Consider the following 14,138-nt stretch of genomic DNA (forward strand, 5'->3'; position numbering starts at 1 on the left):
CCATTTGCAACAACATGAATGAAACTTGAGGGCATTATACTAAGTAAAATAAGACAAAGACAAATACCATGATTTCACTTACATGTGGGATCTTAGAAAACAAACAAACAACAAAACAAAAATAAGTTCATAGATACAGAATGACTGGTAGAAACTGGGGTTGGGAGGGGAGTGGACAAATTAGGTGAAGGGCATCAAAAGGTACAAATTTCCAGTTATAAAATAGTTAAGTCATCGGGACGTAATGTACAGCAGGGCGACTACAGTTGATAACAATATATTGCATATTTGAAAGTTGCTAAGAGAGTAGATCTTAAAAGTTCTCATCACAAGAGAAAAAAATTCTGTAACTGTGTGTGGTAATGGATGTTAACCAGACTTACTGTGATGATCACTTCAATAATATATACAAATACTGAACCATTATGCTGTACATAATGTTGTGGTTCAATTATTATCTCAATTTAAAAAAAAGTCAGAATAGCCCGGAATAGTCCTGGTGGACATTGTAGCTCACCATAATCATCAACAGTGGTACCCTTTCCCTCTCAGAGTGTCCCAGCTGGGAAGTTAAAGATATGGTCATTAGAATATGGTGATGGCATTTTTCCTCTTCTAATGGCCACTAGGACTAAAAGGAGTAATTACACCAGTACATAAACCTTGTAAGACCTCTGTGTTCACTGGAAAAGAATCAAGAACTATTCGACACATTAATTTGGAGCTTGCCCAAGACCCCAAAATGGCAAGGCAGAAGAAGTCTGCAGCCCTCCTCCAAGGAGGCAGCCAAATAATTTGTTCCACGTTTCTGCATGACAATTTCAGAACTTAATTTTTCAGGAAATAATCACAGACTCTGCCTCATCTCCTTGTGCATTGATGATAACTGTTAATCCACAGCTTCTCCAGTAAGTGTTGCTTTTAACACTTGGCAAGAAAAATGTATCAAATCTTACGTGACTCATTCTATTATACAAGAAATGTGAAGTTCCAAGCTTTAACAAGAAAATATATTGTATGGTTTAATGGACACGCAATTGGTCTGTACCTGACGAGAACATTCTGTCATCCATTTACTCAGAGATGTATATTTATAAAGGAAAAGGACAACAATGTATCGCATTTGAGCTGCTGTTGACAGAGAGTCAGTGCGTCTCTCCGAATACATCCGGTTATATTCTTTGTGAGGCAAAGTGTCATTAAAACAATTAAAATGGATGGTACCAGCACCAGGGCTGCCTCAAAGAGAGATGGCACTTACTCTGGACGGCTTGAAAGGCTTTGAGATATTCTACACTGAGCAGCGGCTGGGGCAGCTCCCGGATGAAGAGCTTCAGCAGGCTGGCCGCATCATGCTGTTTGACACTTTCCCAATTAAAAGTCCCTTCATAAAACTTTGCTTCCAGTTCTTGGCAAAGATTCTGAAAGGCAGAAGGAAAAAAAAACAAAGCTACCAATAAGTGCATTTTTTTTTCCTGCTGAGAGTGTGATCCACTTCCGACTTTCCAAGAGATTCTACTCCTTAGAAAAGAATCTGAAAGTACCAAAGGCTAACACTTCTCTGTCACTCAGAAAAATACTACTCGGCCAAGCGTAATTTACCAGTGACAAATTATAGCCAAGGCCACAGAATTCAAAAACTGTATACATTTTCCTGACTCCGCAACAGACCTCAAGCAGTAAAGGTTTAATCATGAAAAGATTAGTTAAATCAGTCATTCCATGTGGGGGCTTTACTTCTGATACTACAATTTTTCATTCGATTGTAAAAATCATCTGTTAAAAAGTCTCTTGGGGCGCCTGGGTGGCTCAGTCATTGAGCATCTGCCTTTGGCTCAGGTCATGATCTCAGGGTCCTGGGATCGAGCCCTGCATCGGGCTCCCTGCTCGGCGGGGAGCCTGCTTCTCCCTCTCCCACTCCCCCTGCTTGTGTTCCCTCTCTCGCTGTGTCTCTCTCTGTCAAATAAATAAATAAATCTTTAAAAAAAAAAAAAAGTCTCTTAAATTATTTAGAAGTACATTACATAACAAAATACATAATCAATCTCTGGGCCTCAAACAGGAGGCTACCTCTGATTAGTCACCTCTGGGAAATGGAGAACCACATTCTACAGCAAATGAGGCCTGAAGAGACATCAATACACCTGTCTGAGGTGCACGAGCCCTAAGTGGCACAGCCGACCTGCCGCCAACTGCAGAGAACAGTGTGAGTCTGTGCAGATTTAGAAATACCTAGTTCGTTTACCTCGGGGAATCTATGAGATTTGCCAGACAAATTATCAGTAATCAATTTAGTTTCATAATTACTATTTTATACAGGCCTTTTCACTGTGGCATAAATCCTATTAGGTTAGAAATCCTTCCAAGTTTCTGTCACTTCCTTGATTATTTTAAACTGTTCTCCCAAAGACTGTTCTTCGTTTTTCTTGTGCGGTGAATTTATTACACTTTCTCTTTCCTACACAACTCCATCCTCTCCTCCAGTTATTTCTGTAATTGGTGAAATACATAAAGGTGAGCCTAGAAATGGTGGGGGGGGGGGGGTAGGGGAGAGAGAGGTGGAGGGAGAGAGGAATGAAAGGGAGGAGTGAGGAGGAGGGAGAAAGAGGAGACAGGAGAGGGAGAGGGAAAAAGGGAGAAAGGGAGGGAGGGGGAAAAGGAGGGGAAGGGGGAGAGGAGAGGGAAGGAGACAGAAGAGTACAAAAAATTTGGTGGAGCAGGGGAGAAAGATAACCAAAAATTTTGCATATTATCTTTAAATTATTTATAATGGACCAGCTGCTGCATAATTTGGGATGTGACAAAACAGGCTGGGTTGAAGAGTTGAGCCAATGGAATCCACTTAACTGACCTTCTTAGAAATCACATTTAGTTGAACTTACGCTTCTGTCAGCTATCCAGTCAAAAACATAAAATACACATTCTGCTCACCACTGTGTAGTGAAGTAAACATTGTTTATGACTCTTAGGAGTCAGGCCTCACAGTCAGCTCATTAGTGCTGTGACCAGGGGACTGAGAAGGGGTCTTCTTGCCCATGGGGTAATATGAAATCACGTGACCTGTTTCTGAGGGATTCGCTCTCTGTAAGAGAATGTGCCTCTCAACAGAACTTATCTCAGAATCACACACACAATGCCCATGTTTGACTGTTGGTAAGATCGCCCTAAATGTTAGCAAATGGAGTGAGACAATGGCAGCTTATCCAACTTACACGGGCCCCAGAAGGGTTTCGGGGACCTCTGTGAACCAGACACCAAACCCAGGGGACACAAGCTGAATGAAATTTGTGAGCAGGGTATATCAGGTTACTCGAATCCGATTAAACGGAGATCGCTCTATGCAGTAAGAGCCAAGTAGGCCGAAACTAGCATCCCACATCGAGGACGCTTATCAGCATAAGCAGGTGATGTAAACCGTGCAATGTCTGAAGAGTAATTCCAATCCTGGCAGCCCTGCGGCCACAGTCACAGGCGAGGAGCACGTGCGCCCACCAACACTCAGTTCTCCCTGATCCAGCTCTAAAAACGTCATATAGAATAGGTCTTAAGGAAATGAGCAGAAAAGGTCTCCTCGACCTACCCTATTTTCGCTTGGATTTGCAAATTCAGGAAGACAATAGATTGGATGTGGGCAATGATTTGTGCCACCTCAGTTGAGAGCTAATGCTGAATGTAGAGGCTTGGGAGGCTGTTCATGGCTGCTAACCAAACACTCTTCCTAGATACGTTTTCCAGATAGAGCTACAATTCCAAGCATGAGGTCCCTGAAACATGCAAATCCCCTGGGACACTTATGCATTATGCATCATCTGTAGGGTAACTCTACCTTCGCCATGCATTTACTGGATGCTGTATTCCCTAGAGCAGGAGCTGGGTGACAGGGGGAAAGGAGGAGGATGCACAGAGTCCCAAGATAGTGGGAAGAAAACGCCAGCTTGCCAGAAAAGGTGGCAGGGGGAGGGAGAAAGGGCAGTCTGGGAATCACCTTGCCTCTTTCACAAGCCAGACTCAGGCTACGCTGCATCAGGTGAAACAGGAACAGTGAAGGTCAGGAAAGGAGCTGAGGCAGAGTCTCACTTTGTCAGCCCCCATGAACTGGTGTATGGGGACTACGGTCACATCTCCTATTCTGCTCACCTGGTGGAGATTATCATCCGCACTTTTTTTTTTTTTAATTCAATTGCTATTACTCACGAAGACTAAATCTATCACCAGTCCCCTATTAATGTCAATTTTGAACTCATTGTGTTCTCTTTTCATCAGAAGGCTGGAACTACTCTTGGCTTTTGCTTGTTCACTTTTGTTCCTGTTTTATGTTTGCACAGCAAAGAGACTATTTGCTTCTCTATTTATCACAGTATTATTATAGCTAATACGGTGATTTTGAAGAAAAATCAAAACTTAACAAAAACCAGCAGAGACCCTAGAAAAACTAAATATAAACTGAACATTCAGAGGTTTTATCATTATACTGTATCTACTTTACTAACAATGGGAAGAAGGGGTGAGGAGGACAAATTAGCTGTTAAAATGCAAAAGTGTAATTAAACAATAAAGTGTTACATGAGTAGAACCAAGAGATTACCTTGATTCTAATAGCAGCTCCAGGTATTCTTAAGAGGCCTTCGGTTTCCAAACCTCCCTCTTCAATTCGAGAAATCAGCTATGTACAAACAGAAGAACATTCCGACTTGGTTATTCGTAACAGGTACAATTCCAAATTTAACATCTGCTTCACATATAAATAAATGCAAACTGATCACAATGATGTGTAAGCTGGCTTTCACAAAGTTGTGAATGCTACTGCATCAGCACTAGCCTTTAAACCAGGAAGTCTCAGAACTTTACTTCCAATTGAGAAAAAGTTGAGTTTGGGGGCACCTGGGTGGCTCAGTCGTTAAGCGTCTGCCTTCGGCTCAGGTCATGATCCCAGGGTCCTGGGATCCAGCCCCGCACTGGGCTCCCTGCTTGGTGGGAAGCCTGCTTCTCCCTCTCCCACTTGCCCTGCTTGTGTTCCCTCTCTTGCTGTCTCTCTCTCTGTCAAATAAATAAAATCTTAAAAAAAAAAAAGTTGAGTTTTATCCTCCTTTGTTACAGAAGTGTAATCATTTCACACAACAGCTGCCGTACTCCAAATAAATGGAGACTGAAGATGTTCACTGTTTAAAAGCAACTAAGACCAGCCATGACTTCTGCTTTTCCAGAAACATACATTCTGCAATCAAATAAATCTTATGAAATTCCAGTATTTGCATATTTACATCTCATTTTTAGTTTGTTTGAAAGACTTGTTTATGGTATGAAGGGGAAAAAAAATCCTGTTTGCAAATATTCATTTTTAAGCTTTGCAGCTTTTAGTGATAAACCAAGATAAAAAACAACTTTTGTATAGGGCTTCTAAATCATACCTGATACCCAATGAATACACACAGATCTATCTCCAGAACCCCATTAAAATAACAAAGATTTTTTTTAATAATGCAGAAACCCACAAGAATAAGGCAAATGGGGAAATTACAATGACATACTGTTGGAAGCTAGGAAGATGATAAAAAAGTGGTTAGTTTCTTGGCAGAATGATCTTCCAATTGAAATATGTATTCCCTGGGCAGTGCAAAAAGGCTTTATAGGGGGTACTCTGCTATTTTAAGGAAATCAATTTCCTTGTCCCCGGTTAAATATAAGGCAATTACTAACATCACATGGGTTTTCCTTCCTACCACCCACCCCCATTCACCATAGCCTTCTACTCTACAAAAGACAGACCTACTCTTCACTCATCCCCAAACTTACTATAATCTCTCTGCACACCCTAAGGCATAAAATCTTTCAGAGTGCCAAAGGATGTAAAATTTTATTTTTTGTTTTCAGGGAAACCTCCTTTAATGATTTACCAAGGCTCTATAAACTACATAAAGCTTACTGCTTCTCCCTTGCTTATAAAAGTGTCTATTAGGAGCAAAGCAAGATATCATAAAATGAGGTCTTTTGACCTTTGTCCAGATGTTCTGAAATCAGATATATTGTAGCGTGTAGACACTGGAAGAGAGGGAATTTTTCTTTAATGACCTCATCTCTCCTATCCCTGGATTATGGCCAAAGAATGCACTGATTTTCAGGGAGTCAGGTAAGAATAAAGCAAAGAGTAGTCTCCAAATTCTCCGGATTTATTATTAGCTAAAGAAAGAACCATCTTTGACCAGTCAAAGCAGTGCATGATTTTAAAAATTCAACCGAATGTTTTCCAAGACCACATTTTTCAAGTTACACTAGATAATAAACCCACAGCAAAAAAACCTTACAAGAATTATTTTAGATTAGATGGGCATTACTCAATAAAGGATTTAAAACTAAACTTATCAAATAATACCATGCAAAATTTATTCAATGTTTGAGCAATTTTCATTTTTATCTCATCTTATAAAATGTTTAAAAGGGTTCTAGTAGTAAAAAATGAAATTCTATGCTAGCTGCTAGAGCAAATTAGTTTTTAGCAATAGTACATGCCTTTCATTTTCATCAAATACACAGGAAAATGGATGATTTCTAAACAACTGAATGAGAGTAAGATCTGAATTTTTATATTTAAGTTCTTTTTAATACTCTCTAATGTGGAATACTAGCATTCAATAGAGATATGTATATATAATGCCTAAAAGAATGCCATGTGGTTTTTCATATTTCTCACTTTAAAAATAACATTTTTAGCCATCACATTATATTGTACTATTAAAATATAAATAATACTTTATAGCTCTTTGATTTTCAAGATTTAAAAATGTAAAATAACTATATTGTCCTATATATTTTAATCGTGTTCCTTTTTAGTAATTTATCCTACAAGAGACATTGCATAATTTATCAGTAATGTTCATAGCATTTCCTAAGAGAGATTACATACTTATATGAATTTTTGAATTGAAAATGAAGTCAGAAGTTTTTGAAACAAAGTATCTTTGATTTGGCTGATTAGTCTGACAGTGAGAACAGAATTTGCTAATTTGTCAGAATTTTTCTAAAGATAAAAATTAAGAGTATTTTATTTCCCTAATTTTTTCTGAGAATATGGTTTAAACAATGTGTCTCCGAGCAAAAACAAAACAAACAAGAAAACAACAGATACAATTCACAGATATTAGATAAGCTTTGTTAAAGCCCTTTTTGGGGTATAATTCTTAATAAATGATAAAGTATAATCCTCTAAAAACTAGTAATAAAACTTTTGGCAAATCAGTGATTTCCAATTCTTTCCTTTGTACAAAACTGAGGAAATACCTAATTGAGGTGACAGTTGATCGATCGAAAAAATATTTTTCAATGCTAGATCACTGTGATTTTTTTGCTTATAATTCAGAGGGGATGCAAATAGACGAGTGTTATCTAATAATAAACTCTTTATATACTCTTTTGTTTTTTGTGTGAACAAAAAAAGTCTTCAAGGCTGTTATCTAACAACCTCAAACTGGTTGGAAGCCCAAGTCTTCAGAATATTGAAGAGACCAGAAAGGTAAAATAACTACATAAATAAAACAATTTCAAGAGAAAATGACACAGGACTGCATGCAAACCTCAGCCTGATCAGGAGACATCACTGAATTTTTGTGGAGACCAAAACTTATTTTCACTGATGTGATGGTGAATTTGATAAAGTCAAACGTGACACATCATTGGTTTTTTGGTCAAACACCAGTCTAGAAGTTGCTGTGAAGTTCTTTTAGATGTAATTAACATTTAAATCAGTACATTTTGAGTAAAGCAAATTACCCTACATAATGTGGGTGGGCTTCATCCAGTGGGTTGGTGGCCTTAACAGCAAAGACTGAGGTTTCCCAAAGAAGCAGCAATTCTGCCTCAAGACTGCAACATGGAAAGCCTACAGGAGTTTCCAACCTAAAGATTTTGCACTCAACACTGCAACATCAACTCTTGCCCAAGTTTCCAGCCTCTGGACTGCTCTATTTCAGCCCCCACAATCGCATAAGCCAATTCTTTGGAATAAATCTCTCTCTACGAACATGTGCGTGCATGCATGCGCACAAACACACGCGCACACACACACACCTCTTATTGGTTCTGTTTCTTTGGAGAACCCATATCCACTTGGAAAGGATGCTGCTGAGATCCTTGCCTTGCACAGTCATCTGTAGTGGTAACGTGCACCTTTTACTAAATCAGTATGAATATATGGCCCATATTTGTCAGCACCTCCCGGCTCATCACAGGTGCTGTTGACAACTATCCATACAGATACAAGTTCTATAGGCAATGGCTGGCAAAGGCTGGTGAGTAGAACAAACTGTGCAGAACAAAGTTCATCAAGAGAAACAATGAGATACATGTTTGGCTGTGATGGTGATCATGAGAAATAATGGAACCAGAGGTTAGTAGATAAGACAGCTAACGACTGATTTAGAATAGCGGAAGAATCAGTACCAAGTAGATTGAGCTTGAGTATTGAATGAGTTTGTTGAGCTAGTCGATTGTGAAAGTTCCCACTGCCACTCCTGCTATCCCCAGAACTATCAGAAATTTGTGATGTGCTGGGGCTGCTGCAAAAAATCTCCAGCATGGATAGTCCATAACTGATCTGACCCACCTTCCTCGCTGTGCTTTCCTGGCTCTTAGCATGTGTAATCTGTGTTTCCAAACAAGGATGGCTCAAAGATTAGACTGGAATTTTTATATTGCCGTAGATAATCCCCTTATGAATAATTGAGTGTTGATGACACCAATGACTTGATAGTTTAGCAATCACTTTCTAATTCTACTTTATGGTTTCTTTGCCTACTTTGGAAGAAGGCATTGGTAAATTAAATTGGACATCCTCCCTGTAAATAGGAAAGCTTGGGAAATACACACAGGCATGAAATATTCATGAGGATTCAATTCCCTAGAAATTTATAAGCAGTTCCCACTCCTGTGTATTATAGAATTGAAATCTCAATTATACAAAGCTAGCTAATATAAGACAGGAAAATGATGCCAGGTAATCACAGTTATAGTAATAACACAGAAAACATCACCATGAAATAAAAATTATGAGCCCTTGAAACAAATTTGTTTCCTGAATAGAAAATCAAAGTACAAAATAAAAGAGCACATCAATTGGAAAGCTATATTATAATATTATGAATGCCAAAAAAGAAAAAAAACTTCTATTAGTTCAAGTATGTTCTCTCTATGCTGACCCATTTAGGCCTACTTACTTTTTTAAATATCAAGGGTATTCGAGTTCCCGGTACTTTCCTCTGATCTTGTTCTAACAACGCTATCAATGGAATACAAAAAAGGCCAGAATCTGCAACAAAAAATAAAATTTCTTAACTTCCATCCATCTATAAAATATTAATGCAAAAATATTAAGGCATCAGATTTCTGATATTGTCATTCAAACAAACAACTATTTATTGAGCACCCACTAAGTGAATGACACTGTCTAGCCATTAGGTACATACTTCTCCATAGGAAAATCTTGACCCTGTCTTATATAGCAATCTAGCAAGGAAAGACAGCTAAGTCAATGACTGCAAATAATCACCAAAATAATTAGAAAAGTTATACTGTCATATAAAAGAAATAGGTGCCATGGGAGTATGTGAAATATGCAAATAATTTACTAAAGGTAATCAACTTAAAAGTTTTGGTTAAAGCAAGTATTACTCATCTCTTCCATACTTAATTGACATTTAACATTCTACAATAAGCAAAACATAAACGTTTGCTTTTCAAGAAACCAGTCAACATTATGATCTTGTTCTAAAAATGTTTTTCTTTAGAAAATATCGACACTTGGTAGTCTTGAATTGAGATTTGTAGTTTCGTATATTTGGGAATAACTATGAAGAACTGAAAGGTAATAATTTATAATTTTTCTAAATTAAAATCACATGCCTTCAGTCTGGTGTGAGCAATGGCTTCTGCTTGGCACCTCCCACCCCACCCCCATCACTTAATGAACAGTTAGCACAGAAGTGTAACACGCATCATCAGGGGAGATATAAATCATTTGTGAACAAGGAAAGGCGGAATTATATTGTGGAACAAGGACCTTGAAAACTGACACTCGATAGAGATGCCATTCAAGACATACCAGTAACCTAATAATTTGTACCTTAAGAATTATGAAAAAAAAATGTAATCTTCAAAAATGTCAAGAGTCTAGTTTATAAAATGAATATATTAGATGAGTTACAAAAATATTTTAAAAATGGAAAGAAAATCTGTTCTGTTAATAGTTATACTCTTAATGAGAATGGCTTAATATCTCTCCGCTAGGAAGCAATTCTAAAACATAAAAAAGCCTCTCTAAGCCATTTTAAAAGTCCTGAGCACTGAGTCACAGCTATTTAAATTATATTTCTATTTTATATTTGGAAAAGGCTTTGTGACAAGCTTCTGAAAAAACATCTAAAATTTTTCATTATTCATAATGGCCTTGCGGAAAATCAGAAGCACCATTTAACTCAGAAATTCACCATTCCGAGCCTTAAGCTATAATACTCAGAGGAGCTAAGCACAGAATGAGGTCTTCTGGGGCCCAGCATGGAAGAGAGGACCTTGAGGGAAGGTATACTTCAGTCCTATAGAGAAATTGCCTCTAAAACTTAAATCAGGTGAATTTGTGTCTTTATTAATGTTACCATAGCAACTTGATAATCCTCATTCTTGGTATCTCTTTAGGAGAGAACTTAAAAGTTAAATAAGAGGTCAGAGATTCCTAAACAGTTAAACTTTGTTAAATTAATAGAGAATTATCTGGATTTCCAGACCAATAAAATCTTGGATAAAAACTGAGGAGGTGTCTGTTCTCCATCATATTATAAAAAACAAAGTCTGTTTATGCAATAGGTAAAGCAAGTTGCTTACAAACGAAAAACTACATATATCCACAATGAGTACAATTTAGTGGTATTATGTGCCACAATGGCATTATTTTCTTAGTAGAGTGAAGAATGCTTTGTAAAATAGTTACAAGTAGAATGTATATGAGCAAAGGGACAGGCTACTAACTACCCCATGTATTTCCCATCAAATAAATAAGCAAAAGTAAGTAACCAGGATCAACTATCTTAAAGTCATTTTTCAAGATCTGATTTTGGAAATAAAGAAGTTTATGTACCAAATGTATCTTTTACACATAGTTTTCAAATGAGAGTGCATTTAAGATTCGATTCAAAAAAAAGATTCTCTAATTCAGAATTTCCTTCCAAGGTAATTAAGTATTTGGCCATCTCTTTACTTTCTATAGTCTAGGAGAATAGTGCATGTTTATCAAGTTACAAAGTTTTTGAAGGCAATGTTTTAGAATCTGAATTCTAGATGTATTCAAGTGTTGGTTTATTTTGTAGGTGTTTCCTCCTCCAAGAATACTAAGAAGCTAAGTTCATCTTTGCTTCTTTTGAAGTAAATTCAACTGTTTTTCATTTCAAAATTACCTTTTGTTTTGATTTTCACAGCTTTTTGTTGCTTCAGTTCAACACCCAATACATCATAGAGGGCAGTCAGCTCAATGAGGGCTAAATGGCAAACTTTCTTCATGTCCTGGGGTGCTAGGTCACCAATCCTGGTGGTGCCTGTTTTGTCTTTTGGCAATCTGAAATTCTAAAATAAGTACCATTAATAGAGTAAGGGTTTATAGGGTCTAACCCCATTTTTAGTGAAAGATGACAAAACTATAACTATAGAAAGAAGCTGTACTCAGAGTAGTGACAATGAAAGCTATGGCAAAATTGCTCCAGTCAGAATGAAGAGCCATCCTCTTGATGATCCTCAAAGCTGTGGGAAGTCAATATGTGAAGTCCAACAGACGAGGCGACCAGACTATGGACCAGGCGTACTGATCCCAAGGGCTAAGAGCACAACAGAGACAGTAAAACTGAAGGAGAAAAAGAACTCTTACTGACCTTCCACAACAAAGGAAGATCAGGAGTCAAGAGAAACCATGAGGAGGAAGAAGAGGAAGAGAAAGAGGAATAGCAGCCGTGAGGGGGTACTTACAATGTACAAGGTACCCTTAACCTATGCTCTGCCACAAATAATGTGGCATATAACCCCAAATAAGGTAGATACAGAAGGTCTGTATAGCATTGGGGCGACAGGGAGAGTAGAGTGCAAGGGATAGTAACAGCATGGACTTTAAAAGCCAGAATGCCTCCCAGGCATCTAGCTACTGGCCAGCTACTAACAATCCGGCAAATGATTAACTACCCTTTCTTTAAAATGGCAGAAGGGGAGGGGGGAGGAGGAAGGAGGTGCGCATAGCTAGAGCGGGGAGGGATGAGGGGGGAACAGGTGGAGGGGGGAGAAGGAGGGGGAGAGGGCCACCTAATTCAGAGGGCTGTTGTGGAGTTTCACTGCCTGGCACTTCCCCAGCACCTTTATATGGCTGCTATTATTATTACTTTCGCTGCTGAATAGAGACTTAGAGATACCACGATCACAGGCAAGTAAGTGGTATTTCGTTGTTTTCTGCCTTTCACAAATATTACCCACCACTTATTTAGCCACTTTTAATATTAAATACATTAAATCTAAGAAAACAAACCACAAAGTAAAAACATGAATTTCTCTAATACGCTGAATACAAATTATAGTCCCACTGTATTTACTGATTCCTAAAACTGTGATTGTTCTCTAATGGTTTGATTTAAAAAATGATTATAAAGGGGGCGCCTGGGTGGCTCAGTCATTAAGCATCTGCATTCGGCTGAGGTCATGATCCCAGGGTCCTGGGACTGAGCCCCGCATCAAGCCCCACATTGGGCTCCCTGTTCCGCAGGAAGCCTACTTCTCCCTCTCCCACTCCCCCTGCTTGTGCTCCCTCTTTCGCTGTCTCTGTCAAATAAATAAATAAAATCTTTTTAAAAAAATGGTTATAAAGGCTACGTCTTTTGGGTTTACCCTTGACTTCCTCATTTAATGGCCAAGGATGTTCAACTAGTTCCCTTTTATTCCCGTCGCTCATTTTTTCACCATATGATTAACACTTCCTGGTCTAAAATCTAGTGCAAAAAACAGGTCTTAAAGCAGCCGTTCTCAAAGTCAGGTCCAGGGAACCAAAGAGTTACCTAATACCCTTTCAAGGAGCCTATGAGGCCAAACTATTAATAATTAATCCTAAGCCATTATTTGCCTTTTTCACTCCCATCCGCTCATGAGTGTACACTGGAGTTTTCCAAAGGTATAAGATAGGTGCTTTTGCAACAGATTGAATATAGATGTAGATGTGAGAATCCAACTGACTTCTACTAAAGTGAGACGCTGGAGTTGCTGAAATGTAAAACCATGGCACACTTCTGAATAGTTTGTTTTTAGAAAATAGGACTATTTTTCATTTAAAAAAAAAGTTATTTATGCTAACTGTAATACTGTACTTAAAGTGGATTAATAATTTTTGAATTTCTCAATTTTAATTTCTAATATGGTAAATATCCATAGGTATAACTGACGTAAGCAAAACCTCTACTCCCACAGTCTTTGTTGTTTACTTATCACGAGAAATGATTCCTCAGTCTACATATTCATGTTTCATAGTTCAAGAAGACAGGCCAGTGACAAACTTCCATGGAACTCAAGCCAAAGAAATTCTTCACATTCCAAAATCACATACAGCAGTCTTCTTATCTCCTCAAAATCTTTCATGAAATCCTAATTTCTGTAGAAATATGAGTAGGCCTTCTTTCTTGGTTCAGCTACAACATACTTCCACAGAGCTGGAAGTCCAGGAAGACAACAGAGGCCCCAACAATAGGAAATCAGATTGTTGGCCAGAAAGCTGCGTATCTGGGGTTTCATCAAAGTGTTGGAAGCTGTGGTAGTTACTGTCCTCAATACCGACATCCTTCCTGACTGGTGAAACAAAAGCTTTCTGAAGTCCTCCATGCTTTTTAAGAGCCTAAAAGGGTTTTGAGACCAAATTGTTTAAGTATCATTGTTTTAGAGCATTTCCTAAAACCTATAACTTTTGGTAACTCAGCAGCTAAATCCTTTCCAGCAAACAACTCTAAGAGAGAACCTCTGTACATAGTTCTTTACAGAAACTTCTGCTATAGAATCTGCTATACTTTCAAAGAGAGTCCACTATAGGAGAAAACAGGTCTTTCTTAACTTTTCGCAATACATTTTTTCCCGATGAGAAC

The 14,138-nt window shown here is 38.2% G+C and overlaps 1 protein-coding gene across 5 annotated transcripts in view; it reads right to left on the reverse strand.

Annotated features, from left to right (window-relative positions):
• Nucleotides 1-14,138, reverse strand: part of ARHGAP18 (Rho GTPase activating protein 18) — a 192,486-nt gene that overhangs the window by 24,793 nt on the left and 153,555 nt on the right. For all 5 annotated transcript variants that reach the window (XM_064598090.1, XM_045865520.3, XM_064598092.1 and 2 more), the window contains exons 6-9: nt 11,436-11,601; nt 9,207-9,298; nt 4,586-4,663; nt 1,262-1,421 (exon numbers count right to left, since the gene is read on the reverse strand). In XM_064598090.1, coding sequence (XP_064454160.1) covers nt 1,262-1,421; nt 4,586-4,663; nt 9,207-9,298; nt 11,436-11,601 — 496 coding nt within the window. The remainder of the gene's footprint in view (nt 1-1,261; nt 1,422-4,585; nt 4,664-9,206; nt 9,299-11,435; nt 11,602-14,138) is intronic.

This window comes from Mirounga angustirostris, unplaced genomic scaffold (genome assembly GCF_029215605.1).
Source record: "Mirounga angustirostris isolate CCGP_5_RB_7025 unplaced genomic scaffold, mMirAng1.0.hap1 SCAF_8, whole genome shotgun sequence".
NCBI classification, from domain to species: domain Eukaryota; kingdom Metazoa; phylum Chordata; class Mammalia; order Carnivora; family Phocidae; genus Mirounga; species Mirounga angustirostris.